The sequence below is a fragment of the Prionailurus bengalensis genome, chromosome B2 (genome assembly GCF_016509475.1).
Source record: "Prionailurus bengalensis isolate Pbe53 chromosome B2, Fcat_Pben_1.1_paternal_pri, whole genome shotgun sequence".
NCBI classification, from domain to species: domain Eukaryota; kingdom Metazoa; phylum Chordata; class Mammalia; order Carnivora; family Felidae; genus Prionailurus; species Prionailurus bengalensis.
Window position 1 is genome coordinate 69,644,052 of NC_057349.1, and position 22,892 is coordinate 69,666,943.

Below are 22,892 nucleotides of genomic sequence, written 5' to 3' on the forward strand. Positions count from 1 at the left end.
AATAACAAGTAAACTGATAAGCAGGAAAAGTTTGGAGAGTGTTAAAAGCTGTGGAAAAAAAAATATACAGCAGGTTGGAGTGATGGAGCGCCTGGGGATGGGGCAGGGCTACTAACAGACTGGGTGATCCGAGAGACCTGATGGAGAAGGAGGTGTTTGAGCTGACTCCTGAAGGAGCAGCATCATCTGAGTGGCCCCTGAGGCAGGAACTAGCTTGCACGTTTAGTGAGCAGAAAGAGAGCACAGTGAGTGAGATGAGACCAGAGAGAGGGCGGGAGTGCTGACGACGACGCAGGGCTTGCTCCAGTGGGTAGGCCTTTAGGCACAGTGGGAATCCTTTGGTGAGCATGAAACAGGAGCTCTGAACTTTTTGCTGCAGTTGCTGTGTGGAGAATGTAAGTGGGAGGGGAAGCAGACTTCCGGGTAGGAGTCCAAGGCTGTGGTCCAGAAGGGATGTGATGCTGGCTTAGATAAGGTGAGAAGGAGACAGCTAGAAAATAGAAGGCTCTACTTTTGCAAAATAGGAGATGCAGTGGCAAAGATGACCCTGAAAAGGGAGTGGGATTCCAGCTGAACTCTGAAAGATTAAATGTGAATTAAACATGAACACATAAAGAATTGGAAGTGGATATTTCTGGGAGACTTGAAGATGGAAATGCAATGGCATGAAGGAATGGGCCACAGCCCAGTTCTCTGCTATCTGGAGAAATCAGAACAAATATAAATTAATCTAAGATAGTGATTCTCACACTAGAATCACCTGGGGAGCTTTAAAAACAATATTGGCATTTGGGATAGACCCCTGAGATTCTGGCATGGTACTTAGAATGGGATGTGGTCTGGCATTGGAGTTTTGAAATGTTCCCAAAGTCACTTTAATGTGCAGGGAAGGTTGAAAACCACCAGTGTAAGATCTTATAAGTAGGAGAACTGTAGCCCAGCAAGAAACACATGAAGCAGGCTGAATGCCTAAGTTTGGGAGTAGTGCAGAGCAGTGTTTTTGAGACTTACCCAATTATAAGACTCCCTTGAGATGTTTATTTAAGCTACAAGTTGCTGGAGCCCTCTCCTGGAAACACTGATTTATTGTGCCTAGGAATACTTAATTTTAGTATGTTCCCCTTATGGTGATATAGGTTGGGAAAAATTGTACTGTGTAAAAGATCTCAGTGCTTCTGATTTTTGATAAAGAGAGTGAAGTGGGCACATCACTGGAAATGAATGCCAGCCTCAGCTGTCTAGCAGGGTGAGCTTGGGGGACCGAGCCAGCTTGAAGGTAACATCTCAGCAGTACAGATGTGAGCTGTTGAAACTCTATGGTGAAGAGCTGAAGTCAAGGCAGTGGCATCAAGGGCTTGGTGGAAAATAGATTCAGGCAAATTCTTTTGGAAAGAGACTTGGTCAGGAGAGATTGGAGATGTGTGTGATCTCAGCAGGAAAGGTAATTAGGGCTAGATTGTAGAGAGCTGTGTGATTGGGCATTCACAGCATTGGGAGGCCAATGAATGTGGTGTATTGCTGATGTCAGTGATTGTATTGTTTTTACCAATTCTGCATGGCATTCATGACATCCTCACACTGATGGATGGAAGTTATGCAGGTGGATTCATTGGTTCATTTGGTAGAGGGTTGTATTTTCAGGGACTTGATGTTATTCTGTAGGGCTTTTATATGTGTGTTCATGGTCTCTCACCATGGTATTTGCTGTTTGTTAGAAAATGAATTAGGACTATGCTTTTTTACCTACATTGCTATCTTTGCCCCCCAAATAACTGAATTCAAGAAGAAATTGCATTTTCTTATCAGCTTCTAATTTTGTCCTAAAAATCCTTTTCTGTTAGAGAAAGTCTGTTGTTCATTTATTCAGTCCCTTTTTATTCTGTAGCTGTTCAGCACAAACAATGTGGAGAATGTAAGGAGAAATAAGGTCTATGTCCTGTCCATGGGCTCACAGAGTCTATTGGGAGCAAGACCACATCACTAATGATACCCAATGAAACTATGGTCCAGAGAAAGATACTAATGTATAGAATAGAGAGGGTTTGCCTTAGAGAAAGGACTTTTCAAAGTCTTTTTTGAGGGTGTTGCTGACTTTGAAGGATGGGTAAGATTTAGAAAGCTATGGATATGAGGAAATTTCAGGCAAGAGGGAACAGTGTAAAGCACAGACACAGGAATCTGCTGGCAAATGGTCTAATTTGACTATGGCATACAGAGCATGAAGAGGTGTTCTGGAAAATAAGATGAAAAACTAGGTTGGAGCCTATTAAGAAGAGGTGTGACAGCCAGTGGAAAACATTCTTTGTTCTGTAGGCAGCAAGGAACCTTTGGAGATTTTCCAGCAGGAAAAGAGAAGAAAAAAGTAGCATTTATTGGGTGTGTGCTATGCATGTGCCAAGCAGTATGCTTTCTGAAAGTGGTGCATTTAGGTGATGTGAGGCATACGTTATTTGGACACAATAATTGAGCATCGTGTTTAGCATTGTTTGGAAGAGGGAGGATTGGAGACAGGAACATCACAGTCCTGGCCCACGTCTTACATGTAATTATTTTTGCATGGGGAAAAAGAGGTGATATAAAAAACGGTTTTTATTGACTGAGTAAATATCTGTTGAGCTCTCACTCCGTACTCCAGGCTGTGGGCTATGGCAGTAAATCAGGCAGTCCAAGACTGCCATACTGTGTACATTCTTGTGGGTGAGACAGATTATACTGGCAGGAAATGATCAGGCGGTGGCAAGTGAGATTTGGAGAATTAAAATAGAAATGTGACAGACACTGCTCTGGTGACATTTTTAGATTGGGTGGTCACCTAAGGCTTCTCTGCAGAAGTGACATTTTAAGAGACCTTTGAATGATAGCAAAGAATCCGCCTTGAGAAAATTGGGGTTCGGTGGGGGAAGAGCATCGCAGGCAGAGGGAATATTTAATACAAAGGCCCTAAAATGGGAACAGATGTAGTGAATCTAAGAAACAGAAGGGTGAGGCAGAACCAATATTATTTGTCAGTGAAATATATATGGGGGGGGGTCAAGGAAGAAGTCACAGTTGACCCATAGGTTTCAAACGTTGGAGACAGACCATGGTAGCGGTGTTATCAGGGAATTGGACCAAGTGTAAGTGAAGGATGTGGTTTATTTTGGGCATATGTGGTTTAAAGTGCTGAGACCAAGTCATGTTGAGATACATAGGGACTTGAGCTTGGGAGAGGAGGTAGGATTAGAGATAGAAATTTGTGAATCATCTGCCTAAGAGATTCCTTTGAGGCTCTAGGAAAGGTGGTGATGTCCAGGAATTTAGAACATGAAGAGAAAGCCAACAACAACAATGAGGAAGGTTTAAATTGGCAAACTGAGAGGCTGGCTTGGGAGAGAGGGATGGGGACAACCAGGGAAGCTCAGGGTCTGAGCACTGAACGTGGGAGGCAATGTACTGTCAAGTAGTTCTGGACCAAGCTGACACATAAACACACTGTTTCATGAGCCTGATGCAGTGGATACAATTCTGTTAAGCCCAATCATTCCATTAGCTTGTCATTTCATGCATTTGACATTGCCGTCTCTCTTGGTGCATTCAAAACTGGAATTATGGTGCCAACTGCTACAGTGGGCTCAAACCAAACTGCACGCATTTTTTGGGTCAGCATTTCTCAAATATGCTTTTTAGTATGCCAAAATACATCCTTCCAAAGGCGGAAGACATTTTTTTTCATTTTTATCTTCCACATTTTTATTTAAATTCAAGTTGGTTAACATATAGTATAATATTGGTTTCAGGAGTAGAATTTAGTGATTCATCCCTTACATGAAACACCCAGCGCTCATGGTAACAAGTGAAACACCATCATTTCAGAATTGCGTGGTACTTTAAAATAGCATTTTCTATTTGACCACCAGGTGGCGTAAACACTACTTTTAAGTTCAATTCATCAGTACGTGTGACGGTTAATACTAAGAAGTCCTAGTCGGTAGTGACAAGTTCTGTATGTCTGTGATGACATTTCAGTACATTTGAAGAGATGCTACTTGATTTCTCTTTTTGTTAATATATGTATTAAACAAGTATTCACCCACCAACTATGTAGGAGGGCAGGCATCAAGCAATAGAAATTCCTAGATTAGTAAACTCTGCCCTCAGGACTCTCTCCCTTCCAACAGGGAGTCACTCATATACTCAGAACAAGTTGATGAATGCAGTGATAGAAGTATGTTTATGGTACATGATAGCCCAGATGCGGAGTGATTTTCATCTGCTCTGGGCAGAGCAGGGAAGGTTTCACAGAGAACTGGAATCAGGGTTTAAAGAATCAGTCCATCTCTGGGTTATAGCATAAGAACACACCATGTAGTGGGAACAACTTGTGCAAATGCATAGTTGTATGACTTAGCATGGTGTGTGTTCTGGTAAACTGTAAGGACTCACTTTTACTTACACATAAATAAGAGTGAGAATGGAGGCAAGATTGGAAAAGTAAGCAGGGCCACACAGTGAAAGGCTCTGTGGACCAAACTGAGGATCCTTTTTCTTTCTTTCTTTCTTTCTTTCTTTCTTTCTTTCTTTCTTTCTTTCTTTCTTTCTTTCTTTCTTTTTTTTTGAAAGAGAGAAAGAGAGCAGGGGAGAGGGGCAGAAGGAGAGAGAGAGAAAATGTCAAGCAGACTCATGGAGCTTGATCCCACAACCCTGGGATCATGACCTGAGGTGAAATCAAGAGTCAGATGCTCAACTGACTGACACACCCAGGTGCTCCAACCTGGAAGGATTCTATCTGGTAAAAGGAAGCCTTTGGAAGGTTTTAAGGATGACAATCCTGTGATCAAACTAGTATTTCAGCAGGGTGACTGTCAGGTTCAGAATATGGCCTAGAAGAGGACAGAACCAGAGGTAGGTAGATCACTTAGGCAAGGGTATTTCAGTAATCAGTGAAAGAGATGATGATGTTGTGAGCTAGAGCAAGGGAGAGGACCAGGGAAGGACAGGTTCACATGTATAATGATTGTTAATTTTATGTGTCAACTTTACTGGGTCACCTAGTGCTCAGATATTTGGTCAGATATTATTCCAGATGGGTCTGTACAGGTGTTTCTGGATGAACTTAACATTTGAGTAGACTGAGTAAAGCAGACCACCTACCCTAGTGTGGATGGACTTCATCCAATCAGTTGAACTCACGAAGAGAACAAAAAGGCTGAGTGAAAGTGTATTCCTTCTTCCTGATTGCCTTTGAGCTGGGAATTGGTCTTTCTTGCCTTTGAACTTGACCTGAAACATTGACTCTTCTTGGGGCTGGAGCCTGCTGGCTTTTAGACTGGAACTTACACTGTCATCTCTCCTTTGTAGGCCTTTGTAGTTGCACTGGAACTATAATACCGTTGCTCTCCTAGGTCTCCAGCTGGTTGACTGCAGATCTTGGGATTTCTCAGCCTCCATAATTGCATGAGCCAATGCTTTATAAGAAATCTCTTTTCTTCCTATCTCTTTGTATATAAATTCTATTGGTTCCATTTCTCTGGAGAGTCCTGACTAATACAGGTACAGAAGGTAGAATCAGCGTAACGTGGTATTTCACTGTATGTGGAGGGTGGAAGAGAGTTGCCAAGGGTGATTCCTCATTTGGGCCTTATGGCTGGAGGAATAGTCTTGCTATTGGCTGAGATTAGCAGCATGCAATATCAAGAATTGTATGTTTATGTGTGCAGTGTATGAAGATGTCTGTACAGATGTATAAATAGAAAGTTCATGGGATTTTCAAGCCGTACAGAAAAAGATGCCTTTTATACAGTTGGTTCTATGGGTCTAATTTTACTTTATTTTATTCTATTTTTTAAGTTTTATTTTATTTATTTTGACAAAGAGAGAGAGAATGGGAGCAGGGGAGGGGCAAAGAGAGTCCCAAGCAGGTTCAGCACTAACAGTGCAGAGCCCGATACGAGGCTTGAACTCAGGAACCGTGAGATCATGACCTGAGCTGAAACGAAGAGTGAGACACTTAACTGACTGGGCCATGCAGGTGCCCCTCTATGGTGTAATTTTATAAGTGATGCAAGAATCGATGTGGATGTGAAAAATTGGGAGGCTGCAGAAAATACATTTGATTCAGGGATGGGCATTTCTGTGTAGCAGGAGGGCACCAGCTCTGTTTGGTTGAGCATGCTGGAGATCCACTCTTAAATGGTAAGTGGGGTTAGGATGGAATTTAATAACTGAAAGAAGATGGAAGAGACAAGGGCCCCATAAAATGGAACTGAAAGTCTTTGAGGTCCAGGATAGAAGAGGGACTACAGGATATTTTAGACAGAATCTGTAGTTTTAGTTGGTATTTTATTTTATGTACTTTGACATCTGATGTCACACTTTAGCATAATTTAGACTCTTGGTGCCTATTATCATTTAATAACAATGGGTAGTATTTCTGAGCACTTAATATGTGCTGGACTCTGCTCGATTAGGATGTGTGTGCACATTCTTTATTATCTCTTTCAATCTAATGACACACGTGTTGGTTGGATCATATCAAATGACTTGGAGAGAAATTACAGCCCTCTGTCCCTTCAGCCCAATAACAAATTAAGAGAGAAGCGTTATTTGATTTCTGCTTCACCTTAGTCCCTCCTGAAAAAAACAGGAATTACAGAAAGTTGCAGTAAGTAGCAGGGCTTCATCTTCTCTTTTCTCCTTTGGGTCCGATGCTTTGTTAGTCCAATTTCGAGATTTACTTTGAGAAAAGTTATCCAAGCAAGTGAGTAGCATCTGAATAGCATGAGTTATATAAGGCTCCTTTAAGGAGGTATGTACAGAAGCTGGTGTGGGGACACAGGGACCCTTTTGGTGTGGTTAGAAGTGATTGGACTTGGAACTGAGTAATTGGTTTTGCTTATCCCTCGGTGGCTTTTCTTAGACCTCTTAATCAAGTTGAGCCTGCGTTTCCTTATTGCTAAATTAGGGATAATAATAACACATGTTCAAAGGTTGTTTGAAACAACAATCGAATTATTATCATGAAACTGCTTTGTAAAGTGAAATGTGAATATAAGATTCTTGTATTCATTTTGACAAAGTGACTTTAATACTGTTAAGTCTATATTTCATAAAAATCTCACTGTGGCCCTCTCTTGAGGAGTTTGTGCATTCCTTTTGGGCACTGAAAGGACATTCCTCTCTGTGTGGTTTTCTGCATTGGTGTCTCCAGTATATGCCCTCATCAGCCTTTTCTGAACAGCCAGGAAGAATGACGGTCAGTTTGTGCATTTCTATGCCCGTAGCACATGCATGGGTAGAACCACTCCCTGCAAATATGTACCTATCAGCACATGAGAGAGATGAGATGGAGTGGTTGTGACTTGCCAGAAGGTGCACCACTGCGGAGTAAAAAGCAGAAATAAAACAGTGTTTTGCTTCCCGGTATAGTTGTTAGGCGAATTCATTTTATGTCTTCCCTGAAATCATCACCCATGAAGTTCATTCAGCTTACTTGATGGAAAATTGAGTAGGTTCATAAAATATTTAAATTTGTGTTCATTTTCTTAGTAAAGAACCATTTTGAATTCCAGAAAAATATAATCTACCTAAATAATTACTGTCATCCCCACCCTTTACTTTTGTGAAGAGTGAGAAGTCATTTCAAATATTTATTCTTGCTCATAAGATAAAGAAACTGTTGGCTTAAAACAAGCAGACTGCGTGCCTGTTTTAGTATAGAAATAGCCACACGTTGTTAAAAGTTTTGCTGGTAGTTTACTGTTTGGTTATGGCCACATTTTTGGTTATAGTAGGCACTTGTTAATGGAATGAAGTCTAAATTAAAGCCTGATCTTCCGATTTTGCTTCATCATCACCTTCTAATTGTACTGAAGGACTAAAGAGCAACAAATCAGGTAGATTTCTAAATCTAAGGTGGGAGGGTAGATTTTCCTTTCATTATTCTTCCCATGCCCTGTTCAATGAGTCTCCCCCTGTCTTTAACTTTAAAAGATGACTATTAGGTGAGATCTCTTTTAACTTCCTGTATGCTAGGGGTTTCTTTCTCTCTCTCTCTCTTTTTTTTTTTTCTTTCTCATCCCTATACATTCTCATTCTCTTTCCTTCAGCCTCAGAAGAAAATAAATAAAACTTCTCCATCGCTAAGGACAACCCATTCACTGGGGTCTTTGACTCTGTCTCCCTTTGCTTTTCCCAGGGCCAAGCCCCACCTGGCTTTTTTTTTTCTTTAATGTTTGTTTATTTTTGAGAGAGAGAGAGAGAGAGAGAGAGAGAGAGAGAGAGAGAGAGAGAGCGCAAGCAGGGGAGGGGCAAGAGAGAGAGAGAGAGAGAGAGAGAGAGACAGAATCCAGAGTAGGCTCCAGGCTGTGACCTGTCAGCACAGAGCCCAAAGCAGGGCTTGAACTCATGAACCGTGAGATCTTGACCTGAGCTGAAGTCAGACACTTAACCAAGTGAGCCACCCAGGCACCCCACCTGAATTTTTAATTTTTTCTCATATCTCCAGATTTTGCTTCTGTGTTATTTTTTTTTCTTCTTAGTCTGTTAATTGCTTGAGTTTCTCCCAATTTGACATACAACATTTGCCTGTAATTACTCTCCCATTTTATACTCTACTGATACAACTCCTCAGAAGCCTTGGCTTTTCTTCTCAGACTTTCTGCCCAGTCACTCCCATTGCACTCTGGCCTCTGTCCACCACCCTGACTGGCCAGAGTTTCTGTGGATACAATCACTGGTGATTTTCTAATGAGTGATTCCAGCATATTTTTTTCAGCTTTTTGTTTTATGGACTTTTATACTATATATAATTCTTCTTCTGAAACTTTTTCCTTGACTTTCATAATACAATCACTTTTTAATGTTTATTTATTTATTTTTGAGAGAGAGAGAATGCAAGTGGCAAGGGAGTCCCAAGACGACTCTGCACTGTCAGTACAGAGCCCGATGTGGGGCTCAAATTCATGCACCCTGAGATCATGACCTGAGATAAAATCAAGAATCGGACACTGAAGTGACTAAGTCACCCGGGCACCCCCATAAGAAAATCATTTTTATTATTCCTTTTGTACCTCTTTAATTGTTCCTTCTCTGCTTCTTAGTAATTGTGTTATTTTTCTTTACTCAGCCCTCAAATATTGATACTCCTCAGTGTCCTTCTTTGATCTTGTGTTCTAGTCACTGCTCATACTCTGTCCAAGTGATCATAACCATTTTCATAACTGCAGATATCACCTACACACTGATGATTCCTGAAATGTATTTTTAGTCTAGACCTGTTCCCCACCTATAGGCTCATGTGGCCAATTTCCTCTCTTTGCCTAGACTTCCTCCAGTTGCTTCACAGTTTACAAGACCAAACCTGAATTCTCATGATTTCTCCTAAGCCAGGTTTTTTGTTTGTATTTTTACCATTTCAATTAGTAACACTGTCCTCTCCCCAGCCACCTGGGTCAGAAACAAAGGATGCATTTATTCCTTCTCCCACTTCATTGGCATATCCAGCCAAACCGCTGGCTTCTAGGTTCTAGTTTGAGGTTTTATATTTATTTCCCTAGTCAGTTCCTCCCTTTCTCTTCCACAGCAACTGCTTGGTTCATTTCTTTAGTCATCGGCTATTAGGACTAATAGAGGTGCCTTTTAACTGGTTCTTCAGTGTCATTGTGTCCTCCTCAAATCTGCCCTTCATACAGCCAACAGAGTGAGTGATCCGTGAAATGAAAAATAAGACCATTTCACTTTCCTGCATTACCATTTAGTGTCCCATTCCTTCTTTCCTTGCTGGCAGCAATATTTCCCAAACTTGGCTTCATAGACATGTGCATGTGCTTTAGAATGTTCAATGAGAATTTCTCAATTTTGCATGTATATTTTACTGATAATCATTTTACAGATGATAACCTTATTTGTGCTTATGATGACATCTCTGTAAAAGAATGACCTAAAATTACTAAGTTAGCTTTAACTGCAGTATTTCTCAGCCAACGTCAGAAGATTCTAGTGTTTTACGACATACTTTCAAGGATCTATGAGATCGAGTTCTATCTATCCATCTGTTTATCTCTCCATACAGATATGGGTATACTTGAATAATTATAAGTACGTATACATATAGAAGTTGCTTACAGATACTGATTTTTGTATATCAGGTATATGTGTGGATGTGTATATAATTTTTCCAAAGGGGTCTTACATAATTCAAGTTTGAATTACAATCACTCTACACTGGCCTCTACATATTTATTTTAGTATCTTGCCTTATATTTTTCTGTAAAGGAGTATCAAACCACTTGTGGGTCCTTATATACACAGTGCTTTTCTTTTCCTTCTTAAATCTGTGCTTTAGCTCTTACCCCTTTGGTATATGGAATTCTCTTCCTGCATTTCCCTAACTTTTCACTTTGAGCTCCTACTTATGCTTTATAAATTAGTTCCACTATCTCCTCTTCCAGGATGCACTGATCCAACAGGGTGTGCTGTTCAGTGGTCCTCCTGTTTTCATAGTGCCCTGAGTAAATCTCTATCTCTGGATACACCATATTGCTTTGTAGTTACCTCCTTCAGGTCTTGTGGTTTCTTCTCTGTATCTTTCAAGCATGGCACATAGTTGAATGAGAGATAGTGACCTGAAAATATATGGGGGAATCACCTTTGATTTCTATTAGTAAAGAGAAAGATCTTTCTATGGTCAGCTTAAGCAATTTCTGTCGGTTTCTCTTCTATTTGATTTTTTACACCCCTGGTTTTTAAATGCTTAATATGTATCTGCATGCTTCATTTAGTATTTTAAGTTAGGAAAATCAATGTCTAGTGTTTATATGAAGAAATTTTAGCAATAGAAAGGTAACACTTCTAATCTTTTCTGTTTCCAGGAGACCCATCTTCCCAATTTCAAGCTCAGGAACCTAGCAGTTCTGAAAATACATTAAATCTGCTGGAAGATTCTGGGTGTGATTTATCAAATGAGCAGAGAAGTGAACCTTCAGAGATGTCCCAGAATTTTGTGGAGAGCTGCACCCCCACACCCCCTCTACCACTCCCCATTGTGAGAAGACATTGTGCCACTGTGGAAAACCCTCTGTCTTCCCACATGCAATTCTTGCAACATCTACTTGAACTGAAGAACTTGACAGAATCAGGGAGTCTGAAAACAGACTTAAGCCACTTTGAAAATGACTTTTCCACAGTATCTCATTCTGTTTGTCAGTTGCTGGATGGCCTGATCACTTTTTACCGTAACCCCAAATTTCCTTTTTCGAGCTTTTGGACAGAAGCTGTTGATACTTTAGCTGGACTGATCAGTGATTGTAACTTATCTAATCATATTCTTAAAAAGTGTTCCAAGAAATTGGAAGAATTTGAGAAAACTCTACTACAGGTTATTTTAAGGAGCAACCATATAAATCGGGTAAGTATAAAATATCTTCTATTCATGAAATAATATGTCCATATTTTTTGTGAACATTCCCATTGGATAATATCAATTGCTGTCCCTTAGACTTGTGGCTCAGAGTCTCCAGGTAAGACCTTCTTTTGCAGCCATCTGCAGCTCTTACCCATTGTCCTGTCCCCTTCTCTGGCCTCTGATTGCTAAAGCATCATTCTCTACCTAGGTGCCTACTTCCAGCTTGTGCATCTCTACTTTGAGTTATATGCCTTGTTTTTTATTGGTATCCTTGAGTTATTATCTTCTTTTGTTTCCCCCTGCCTACATTTACTTCCTATTGCTCAAAAAATCTCAATATTTTTCAGAAAACCACTAGCACTTACGGTTTCCCAATCTATAACTTCTCTTGAGTGTTAAATTCCTCATGATGGATTACCTGTACTGTATTGAATTTGTTCTTTTTCTGGCATTGACTAGCAGATGCCTGGAGGTCAAAGAATATTTTTCTCTTCTTTTAGAAATTTCATTGTAAGTGGTATAATACCTCATGGACCCTCTGCAGTTGTGGATTCAATGAGTAAATCAGCTGAAGAACATATAATATATGGATTTATTATGTTTTTTCTTATTTATTTAACAAAGCTTAGTAAGGTTGACTCAGAGATTCTTTTTTCACAAGTGACATTGAGGTAACCTGACATTGTTTTGTGGTTTGGCTCTTGAGACATAATGGATGGTTTCTTTTTTGTATTACTTCCTATCTTTCTTCCTATCTGATCCTTTATTTGGGAAACTCCAAATGCATTTTAATCCTTCTAATTGACTACTAAAAATACCCACAGAGGAGACTAAAAGGTCTATCTAACTTACTAACTGTATTTCACTGTAGGAAGAAAGTTGTTAGACCTTGTTTCTTCTGATACATCATTGTCAAGTGTTTGTCCTCAGTGCCCTTATCTGAATGTTGTACAGTGTAGGCTTTACCTGAATTTTTAAGACACTGACAAAATTTGAACTAGTTGTCACCTAATTGTTGCACATACATCTGTTTTTTTCGTCTCTATTAATGTATGATTTGACCAATATTGTAGAAAACTTGACAATTAAGCTTTTGGCATTTGTGAAAGATACTGAATTTTCTGTCTGGCAACTAAATTTTTTTTCTACCTGATATGGTCAATCAGGAATTAAATATCAGATTTTTCATAGTAGTGTCTGAGGTATATAATCTGTTTCTTAACCATTAATAAATATCTCATACTTAATATTTCTTAATATATTATTGCATTCTTTTAAAACTACTTTAAACAGGTTTTATATTGACTTGGAACCTTCCAGATATTGGAAGGAATTGATTCTTTATCAATTACCAGATGATGCATGTGTATTTTTTTCAGTCTAGTCTTTCACTTAAGGATCAGACTACACAAGAGTAGCCTTGGGACTTGTATGGAAGGAAAGGAGTATGTAGAAGAATCTTGTGATGGTACAGATGGATCTGAAGAATATTTTCTATACCATTTGTCATGGTTCCAGCTGTTGTTGAATAGTTGTTCTGCAGTGGGGGAGTGAGTGAATGAATGGCTTTGGTATTTTTTTTTTGAGAGGTAATTGTTGTACTTAGAGAAAGTAGAATCATAAAATTGCTCACTGCATTTGCAATTAGGATGATAACTTATACATAAGTTTTAATGACACTGTCTCTGTTTTTTTTCTTACCAGTAAAAGCTTCTTAGATAAAACCATTCAAACTTTTGTTGTCATTATTGCAATAATCATCATCGTCCAGATATGTTCATAAAGCTTCTTTATTAGAAAAAATGACTAATGATTGCTCTTACAAATGCTTTTTTTTGCCTTTCTTTTTTAGTTTGAAGAAAGAATATATTCTGATGTGAAATCTAGATAGCTCCTATCATTGCATTTTTTCACTGATACTATTTTGGATTGATTAAAACAAAAAAAAACATAGTTCAGAAAAAATTTTGCTTTTTGGAAAGACCTGTTCCCGTAAATTGGAAGTGTTTAAGTTGTATTGCTTAGAAATTCAAGCCCTGCTATCGATTTTGTTAAAGTAAACTTCTGTTTGTGCAGTGTGATAGGAAATAAGAAAAGTTGTGGTATGAATTGAGTCTGACAGAGGGATTTCATGTGTTTACAGTTCATCTATAGCCAGGTTTTAAATAAAATATGTATCTTTTACATGCTCTCAATACATATAGTAGTAAAATTGTTCTGACCATAGCTTAGTTTTTCTTTAGTGATCAATAAGAAGCTGCTATCTTTCAAAATCTTGAGGTTATTATCGTGAATGTCACTTATGTTGGGGCTGTATATACTCAAGAGATAGGAGGTTGAAATGAGACACCATGGAAATTGTCTTGAATAATTCCCTAATATTAGCTTGGTTGAAATTATTAGTAAGTTTGGGGTAAATATATGTGATTTGTGGTTTTTCAGATTAGGATAAATCCTATTTAAATCCTATTTATTTTTGTGCTATTTTGTGCTATAATATATACCATATTTATTTCATAACAAATGTTTAGGAATTGTTATCTTAGTGCTATGCCTGCTATGCCACCATTAGTGTGGGACTAGAAGGTGTAATTCACAATGACATATCTGACAGGTACAGAAGATATGTATCTTGAAACCAGATGGCTTACAGAGGTCTGCAGTAGGCTTGCTCTAGGGGTTCTGGGAAGCAGTCTTGACTTAACTAGTCTTCTACTTATAGGCCCCAGCATGGCAAGTACCTCTCACTTGCATACTTGCCTTAGGGTCAGGAATGTGTGCCTGTGAGGTATTTAATGCCCTTTGCTTGACTGATAGCCTGACCTTTCCTATATTTCCAGACCCCAAAATGTGTTTATTTCTACTATTAGGTATTTCTTCCACTTATTTTTTCACAGGCCAGGATACTATCATAGAAGTTTAACAATAGAATGCTTATGATTCTATTTAGATTTAGCAATGGTCTCTTTGTCTTAAATTTCCTTTGTTTTGAAGGATGGGAAAGATTATATTAAGGTAAATATCAAAATGTATAGTTATCTTTGAGTTTTCAGGTACTTAGCATTTATTGCTAAATCTTAGAGGTATAATAGTGAATTACCTAGAAAACTTTCTCTTCAATTTCTTATTTCTTAAACCATAAAACAACTCTTGAACATATTAGCTGTGAAATTGAAAAAAAATAAAACAATTTACTGTCAAGTAGATATTAAATTAGAATCTTTCACATGTATAGTAGGCAGAATAATGGTCTGCCAAAGATGTCCACATCCTAATCCCTGCCTGGAATTTGTGAATCTTTTATGTTGCATGATGGGTTGGGGGTAGGGGATTAAGGTTGCCGACCTTGGGATGAGATTAGCTTGGATATCCTGTGTGCCAAATACTTACACGGGTTTTTGTAAGTGAAAGAGGGAGGCAGGAGAGTCGTCCAGGTGGGAGAGGAATTTGAAGATGCTGACTTTAAAGAAGTCAGAAGGGGCCATGAGCCTAGAAATGCAGGTTGGGCAAGGCAAGTAAATGAATTCGTCTTGAGAGCCTCCACAAGGAATGCAGGCCTGGCAACACCTTCACTTCGGCCCAGTGAGACGCACTTCAGACTCCTGACCTCCAGAACTGTGGCTGAATAAATTTGTATTGTGTTAAGCACTAAGGCTGTGGTAGATTGATACAGCAGCGATAGGAAATAATACACTATTTTTACAGTGTTTTCACATCCATCATGTCATTATATATTTATACAATAACTCTGTGAGGTGGGCATCATTGCCATTTGTTAGATAAGAAAAATGAGGCTTAGAGAGATTTGCCCAAGGCCACCAAGCTGGTTAGCACTGTGAACGCTAACACCTAGTATGAGATTTGAATGTGGCCGTGCTTTCCCTCTTCATTCTCCCTCCTCAAAACCCTCAAATTTGGTAAAATTGACCCAGATTCTAGGATATATGCAGATATTGCTTGTATAATCCCCCACTCCAGCTCCTTAGTGCACTGCTCAGAGACCAGAACTACCAGATCTTTACTTCTGTTCTACCACCATTTACACCTCTTTTTTAAAAAAATTAAAAGTCTTACACTGCTGTTTCTTAGGTCATTCATTCACTCATTCATTTTTGTTTATTTTTTAGTGAGCTCTGTGCCCAATGTGGTGCTCAAACTCACAATCCTGAGATCAAGAGTTGCACGCTATACCTAGTGAGCCAGCCAGGAACCATGGTTATTTTATTTTTTATCTGTTCACTTTGTATCATGGAAGGTAAAAATCTATGTCTTATGTCACTGCCCTCCTCTACCTACTCTCCAAGCATAGGTTTCATTAAATCAGTATTAATATTTATATTAAGTATGTAATTTTATTAGCACTGAGACATATAATACAGAATGATTTCCTTTTTGTACAACTTTTTTTTTTAAAGATAATAGCTTAGAATAATTTCCCCCCCTATTTGCTTAGTTTTCTATGTACCCATAATTGATTCTTCTTTCAAATAATTTGCTAGGATTGTAAACATCCTCTTAGTGTGGCCAAACAAAGTAAGCCATTTATCAATTTGATCTTTTATTTTTAAAGAAACACCTTCTGGAGCCCTCCATCTTCCTGTTCTAATCTGGGCCGATGCTCCTGTGTCTGCTGCTCGGCGTTACTCTAGGGACTCCTTTTCCTTTAATCACCACCTGGAATTCCTTCTGCTGCTTTCTTGTGTCCTGTCTTGTCGTCTCTGGATGTCATATATTACTTTTCTTGGTCTATTACTTCATTTAGTGATGCCCATTCTTTATGAGCTGACTTAGAATGGGTTCATGGGATATAATCTTAAAATATTTGTTTACTTCAAATGTTGTATTCCAACTTCAAACTTTATTAATGGATTAGGATAGATTTCCAGGTTGGAAATCATTTTTCCATATATTTTAAGACATTTTTCAGGGGCGCCTGGGTGGCTCAGTCTGTTAAGCATCCAACTTTGGCTCAGGTCATGATCTCACAGTCCGTGAGTTCGAGCCCCACGTCAGGCTCTGTGCTGACAGCTCAGAGCCTGGAGCCTGCTTCAGATTCTGGGTCTTCCTCTCTCTCTGACCCTCCCCCCATTCATGCTCTGTCTCTCTCTGTCTCAAAAATAAACAAACATTAAAAAATTTTTTTTAAAAGACATTTTTCTACTAACTTTTAGATTCCCGTGTTGCTGAGAATTCCAGTGTAATTGTGATTTTAATTCCTTGAATGTGATTTAGTCCACACCATCATGTACCCCCAGAAGCATTTAGTATCTCTCTTATTCCTTTGTTTTGTGACTATAGGATGGTGTACCTCAGTGTGGGTCTTTTAAAATTCTTCTTCTTGAGTCCTTAGTAAGTCCTTGAATCTGGGATTTTATCCTTTGGTTCTGAATTTTTTTTTAAGTTTTTTCTCATATAATTCTGTCTTCTCTGTTCCCTTTCTCTAGAACACCTCTTGGTCTAATCCCCTAAATTTCTTTTCTCTTTTATTATACTGTTTATTCTTTTTAATTTTTGTTTTTTTCCTGGGAGATTTCCTCCACTTTTTCTTTTAGCCAACTATTGAAATTTTTATTTCTGCTGAAATATTTTTAGTTTCTATGAGTTCTTATTCTCTTGATTGTTCCTTTTGATGGCCTCCAGTTCTTGTTTTATATCAATAAGATATAAAATGTGTATATTTTCTTTGCTCCCTGCTTTGCGTCTATTTTCTTCTAGTCTTGATTTCTCTATCTCAGTTGATATAATCTTCATTTTTAAGGGTTTTATGGTGCCTTGAGCGAATCTGGAAAGATGGGTTAGATGTAAGATGGCCACCTGACAGATAAGTTGCAGAAGTGTGCTGAGTGGTATGGAAGCTGCTTGGGAAGAGCCAGTGAGGCAAGAGAAAGCCTGGAGAGCCCTGGAATGGCCACAGGTTTCATTTGGGAAGGAGTGGAACTCAGTAATGAATGAGCCTAATGTGATGGAGAAGGACCAGGTCATTAAGGCTCTTGTATGTTTTGTTAAATATTTGAGTGTCTTGTTTAATTGTGGTGTACAATTAAATATAGCATGCATAATTTTGTATATAGAAGCATGTGCTCTTTTTCCTAGGAAGGTGCTTATAGTTTTTATATGATTCTGAAAGGATATTGTGATCCTCAAAATAAACATCTCGGAAATCATTTGGACTGATTGGCACACTTTGCTGAAATGAATCGTTTCTTCTCATCCAGTTCTACCCAATTTTCAAAACATAGCTCAAATCTTGCTTTACTCATAAATTATTTCTTATCAATCTGATCCAAAAATGGGCCTCTCTTCTAAACTTCTGTAGTGATTATTATCTACAATATTCACTTTTCAATTTGCCACATGCTGTCTTATTTTGGCTTATCTGATATGACTTGGTTTGAAAAAATAGTTACTTTTCAAATGTTTTCATCACAGAGATTAATAGCTTAGGTTAGAATCCCCAACTTTTATTTGTTAGTTGTCACCTTACAAGTTAACTAACCTCAAGTACCACATCTACGAATGGAGATAATAAATATGATTACCTCCTAGTGATGAAGTTTTGGGGTGATGGGGGGGTGGTCCAGAGCCAACAGCCAAGAAAGAATTCTTAAAGACATCTTTGGTGCAAAAAGGTGATTTTATTAAAGCATGGGGACAGGACCTGTGGGCAGGAAGAGATGCACTGGGGTCGCCAGGGGTAACTCATTATATACCCTCAGGTTGGGAGGGGGTCAGGGATAGAGGAAGTCTTTAAGGAATTTTGGAAGCAAGGTTTCCGGGACCTTGAGGAGCTAGCTGTTGCTATGGAAATGCCATTTATTACCGTTTAATAAAACCTCAGTCACGAGACCCTTCAGATGCATATTGGGGGGCCATAAGTTTGGAATAAGATTACCAGCATATATCTTGGGGGCAGTTAAGATAAAGGAAGCAGACTTACAGGATCCTCGAGGTTGGGATAGTGTTAAACTAAGATTCTCTTTTGCCCCCAGCAAAGTGTCATCATCTAGGAAGCTGAGCTTCTAGAGGGAGGTCATTTTGCCCGTCTCAAGGATTTGTCAGTGTGCTGTAGGCAGTAAGGGAATTTAATTTTTCATTTGCCTTAGTTTCCCACATTACCATGGCAACACTTAAACCCCTTTCTTTTGTTCTTGGGTAGCCAGGAATGTCCGAGAACTATCACACATATTCCACCTGGGGGTCCTGGTGTATGCTGTTAGCCAGTATTTTGCCCTCCCCTTGCCCCATTCTCCCTCATCACAGTGCCCCCCAAATGAGGTATTTTTTGAAATGAAAATAAGACAAAGTAAATGACAAGTAATACTTCATAGGTCCTCATACCTTTAAATACCATCTTCTGACTTTTGGTCAGATTTTTGTGTATGGGACCTCCCTTATGGCAGCTCTGTGTTGTTGGCACTATAATAGCATTCCTGAAGCACCTCTGTGTACCAGATAGCTGGTATCATCTTATGATGTCACTATCCAGCCCCAGTCACAGCTGCCCACTGACTGATGAGCTTAGTAGGCATCACGGGCTTTTTTTCTATTTTAATTACAGAAAATCCATTGTAAATGGACTATTTGAGTGTCATGGTTTCACTTATCCTTTGCACCAATCCCTTCCTGTAGAGCTCCGTTGGGTCGCATCTCTTATCTTGTAGTTGATTTTGTAGGATTTTGTAGTCGACAAGTCCCTCTTAGACTGCCATATTTGCTTAGATCACCAGTGATGTGGCCTTCAGGAAGTATATGGGTGAATCTGAAGATACAGTTCCTGAAATCAAATGTATTGTTCACCAGTGTGTACCTCTTAGTTGTATCTTAAAGCTCATTCATGCCACAATTGTATCAACCTGTAGAACCTATTAACTTTTAATTCTGTTCCAGTAGCAATATTTGGTATTGATTTCTCTGCTGTGAGTTAGGATATCATTTTAGTAATGACATAGGCTTTTGCTCCTGTGCTGAGTTTTCCAAAGAGCCTTATGTTCTGCTGCTTTTGTTTTTGTCATAGGTGTTCATCAGTTTCTTGCAGTTTGCCTCGAGGATTTTTAAGGCTGCTCACAGTTTGTTTTGTTTTAGGATATTCCTGGGGAAATAAAAGTGGAATTGAATGTTGAGGCCCCATGCTTGATCTCGTCTTTGTGCAGAGCTGTATTTAAATTAAAAAAATAATAAAGAAGGAAAAATCTGGGCTAACATTCCTACAGCTGTACTTTATTTTTTTTATGAATATAATTTATTGTAAAGTTGACTTACGTACAAAACCCAGTGCTCATCCCAAGAAGTGCCCTCCTTAATGCCAGTCACCCATTTTCCCCTCTCCCCCACCCCTGCATCCACCCTTAGTTTGTTCTCTGTACTTAATAGTCTCTTATGGTTTGCCTCCCTTCCTCTCTGTTTGTAACTATTTTTTCCCCTTCCCTTCCACCATGGTCTTCTGTTCACTTTCTCAACATCCACATATGAGTGAAAACATATGATATCTGTCCTTCTCTGACTTATTTCACTCAGCATAAACCTTCTAGTTCCATCCACTTTGCTGCAAACAGCATGATTTCATTCTTTCTCATTGCCAAGTAGTATTCCATTGAATATATAAACCACATCTTCTTTATTCATTCATCAGTTGGACATTTAGGTTCTTTCCATAATTTGGCTATTGTTGAAAGCAACTACGCTGTACTCTAATAAGCATTTACTGAAACAAGTTGTATCATAAACTCAAATACAAATCTTAATACTTACTTTGATCACTGCATCAGTGTATAAATCAAACAGTTTTTGGATTTTCAGAACAGTGTTTCTGAACACTTTCAGTGCTGATGCAGAGGAAGGAACAATAGAGCAGAACTTGGTTCTTTCAAGGTATACTTTATAATCCAACATCTCTTCCTGAGATAATTAACAGCAGTCTACCTTCATATTATACTTTATGGTTTTTAAAGCACTTTTATCTGGAGTTTATTATTTGTTCAGGCAACAACTTTGTGTCATGGGTATTAATACTATCTTCAGTTTATTAGATTAAAAAATTGAGGGCAGGCAGGTTAAAGGACTCATTTAAATTACTTAATTAACCAGTCGTGGAAGACCTGGGTCTCAAACCTATGTATGTGACTACAGATACCTCCCTCATTCTTCTATATCTTATTTCCATATTAATTTATTTTTCAATTTTTACATATTTTGAGGGGAGAGCAAGAGTGAGCGAGCAAGCAGCAAACAGAGAAGGGGCAGAGAGAGAAGGAAAGAATCCCAAGCAGGTTCTATGCTCTCAGCACGGAACCCCACATGAGGTTCAATCCCATGAACAGTGAGATAGTGACCAAAATCAAGCCACTAACTGAGCCACCTAGGTGCCTCTCCATCTTAATTAAAAAAAAAATTCCATACACTTTTGTCCCAAATGCAAAAGAAATGAATTGACTTCAGTTTATGGGTTAAAAATGTTAGAAATCAAAGACCTTACCAATATGTCTCACAATTTTATAATGAGAATATTTATAGTTTGTTTGGGTAAGTTGCTGCATTTTATTTAGTACAGAGATTTATGTTTACAGAAAGCATAAAAGAAAAAAAAAACTACCACTGTGTATTACATTGTAGGATCACCTGTTCCTTGTTTTCATTTTTGGCTATAAATAACATATCTGTTGAAAACTTTATAACCACATATAGATTCTAGTTTCTAATTGAATATAAACTTTGTGGTTTTGGTTATGTCTACATAAAGATAGAAATGTTTTCCTCTCTGCTTTAACAATATTGTGAAATACATTTTAAATTTTCTTGAAGCTTTATAAATGAGATTTTGAAGCTATCATTTAGTTCAGTTTCTCCATTGAGTTCAGAATCTGCTTAAAGTAACTCCCCTCCCTGCTCTGCCCATAGTTATCAATACTTTTAAGAGTTGGAAAAACTTAATACATAGCTATCAGATGTGAGGCCTGGAAAAATCAAACATTTCTGAGAACATGAAATGGCTTCTCATTTATTTATAGGCATAATGGCTTTAAAGCAGAACATTTTGAGCATACAGAGATTAACCATTAACCCACTTACTCTTTTATTCCATGGTGCTGTTCCAGGGCTAGGTCTCTAAAATGAAACATGGGACTCTTCTCATGTGCTGGGTACTGTCACAGATGCTGGATATAGTCTGGTAGACTAATGAGTCCCTGCCAAGGGTAACTAATAATCCAGATGGCCATTGAATAAATGAACAAGTGTGTAAACTGATGTAAAAATTAACAGGGTACAATGGGAGAGAATAAAAGAATAGACATAATTTAGATTGGTGATATTTGTGAGGTTTCATGGAGGAAGTAGCTTTAAAATAGAAGGAACAGAGGTTTGGAGTAAGGGCTCTCAAGACAGTGGTCATAACGTGTGCTACTGAGACAGGATGTATTTGAGTAATTTCTTTATTTTTTTAACATTTTTAAATATTTATTTCTTTTTGAGAGACAGAAACAGAGCATGAGCAGGAGAGGGGCAGAGAGAGACAGAGACACAGACTCCAGAGGAGGTCCAGGCTCTGAGCTGTCAGTGCAGAGCCTGACGCAGGGCTCCAACTCACAAGCTGTGAGATCATGACCTGAGCCGAAGTTAGATGCTTACCCAACTGAGCCACCCAGGCACCCCTGTTTGAGTAATTTTTTGAAGCGAGGCGGTGTGCTCAGGTTGAGAAAGCGAAAGGCAGAGAACTGCATAATGAGTAGAAAAATACGGATTGTAATGGATTGATAAGGTGCCTGCTGTATTAATTTCTTAGGACTTTTGAAACAAGTTACCACAACTATATAAACAACCCAGAATTATCTCTTCATTTCCAGATCCTTATCCTAATTGCCTCCGCAAAGACCCTTTTCCTTTTTACCTAAATGATATGGTTAACCCCTTTACCTTTTTTACCTAAATAATATGGTTAACATTCACAGGTTCCAGGGACTTGATGTGAATATCTTCTGGGGACTATTTTTCAGCCTACCACACCTACACAGCATTCATTTTCACTCTTACCCTTTGAGAGAGGGAGACACAGAATCTGGAGCAGGCTCCAGGCTTTGAGCTGTCAGCACAGAGTCTGACATGGGGCTCGAATTCACGAATTGTGAGATTATGATCTAAGCTGAAGTCAGACGCTTAACTGACTGAGCCACCCAGACGCCCCCGAAAAAGCAGGTTATCATAAGGCTGGATGCAGACTGGGTTGGCAGGCTGGCCACAGGTAGCTGTGGGGTCAGGGGGTCAGGGTATTTTCTCATCCCCTCATGGTTTTTCTTTTTAAGTTATATGGGTGTTACTCCACTGATGAGCTTCTTTAGCGACCTTGTAATTTTGGCTTATTGTTTATCTGTCTTTGTATCATGACCTTTCAGTTCCCTCATGCTTAAAACCAAGTTAAGGGCCTAGCACATCCCCTAGTATATTATAGTCTAATTGAATTAAATAATTCTAATATATATTCTTTGTATTGAATAAGCAAATTAATGAGTGAGTAGCTAAT

The 22,892-nt window shown here is 38.7% G+C and overlaps 1 protein-coding gene across 1 annotated transcript in view; it reads left to right on the forward strand.

The window, feature by feature from the left end:
- The window catches only part of MEI4 (meiotic double-stranded break formation protein 4), a 187,068-nt gene that overhangs the window by 20,097 nt on the left and 144,079 nt on the right, over positions 1–22,892 (forward strand). Inside the window, exon 2 of the mRNA XM_043591863.1 lies at positions 10,848–11,383. Within this exon, the coding sequence (XP_043447798.1) occupies positions 10,848–11,383 (536 nt within the window). The remainder of the gene's footprint in view (positions 1–10,847; positions 11,384–22,892) is intronic.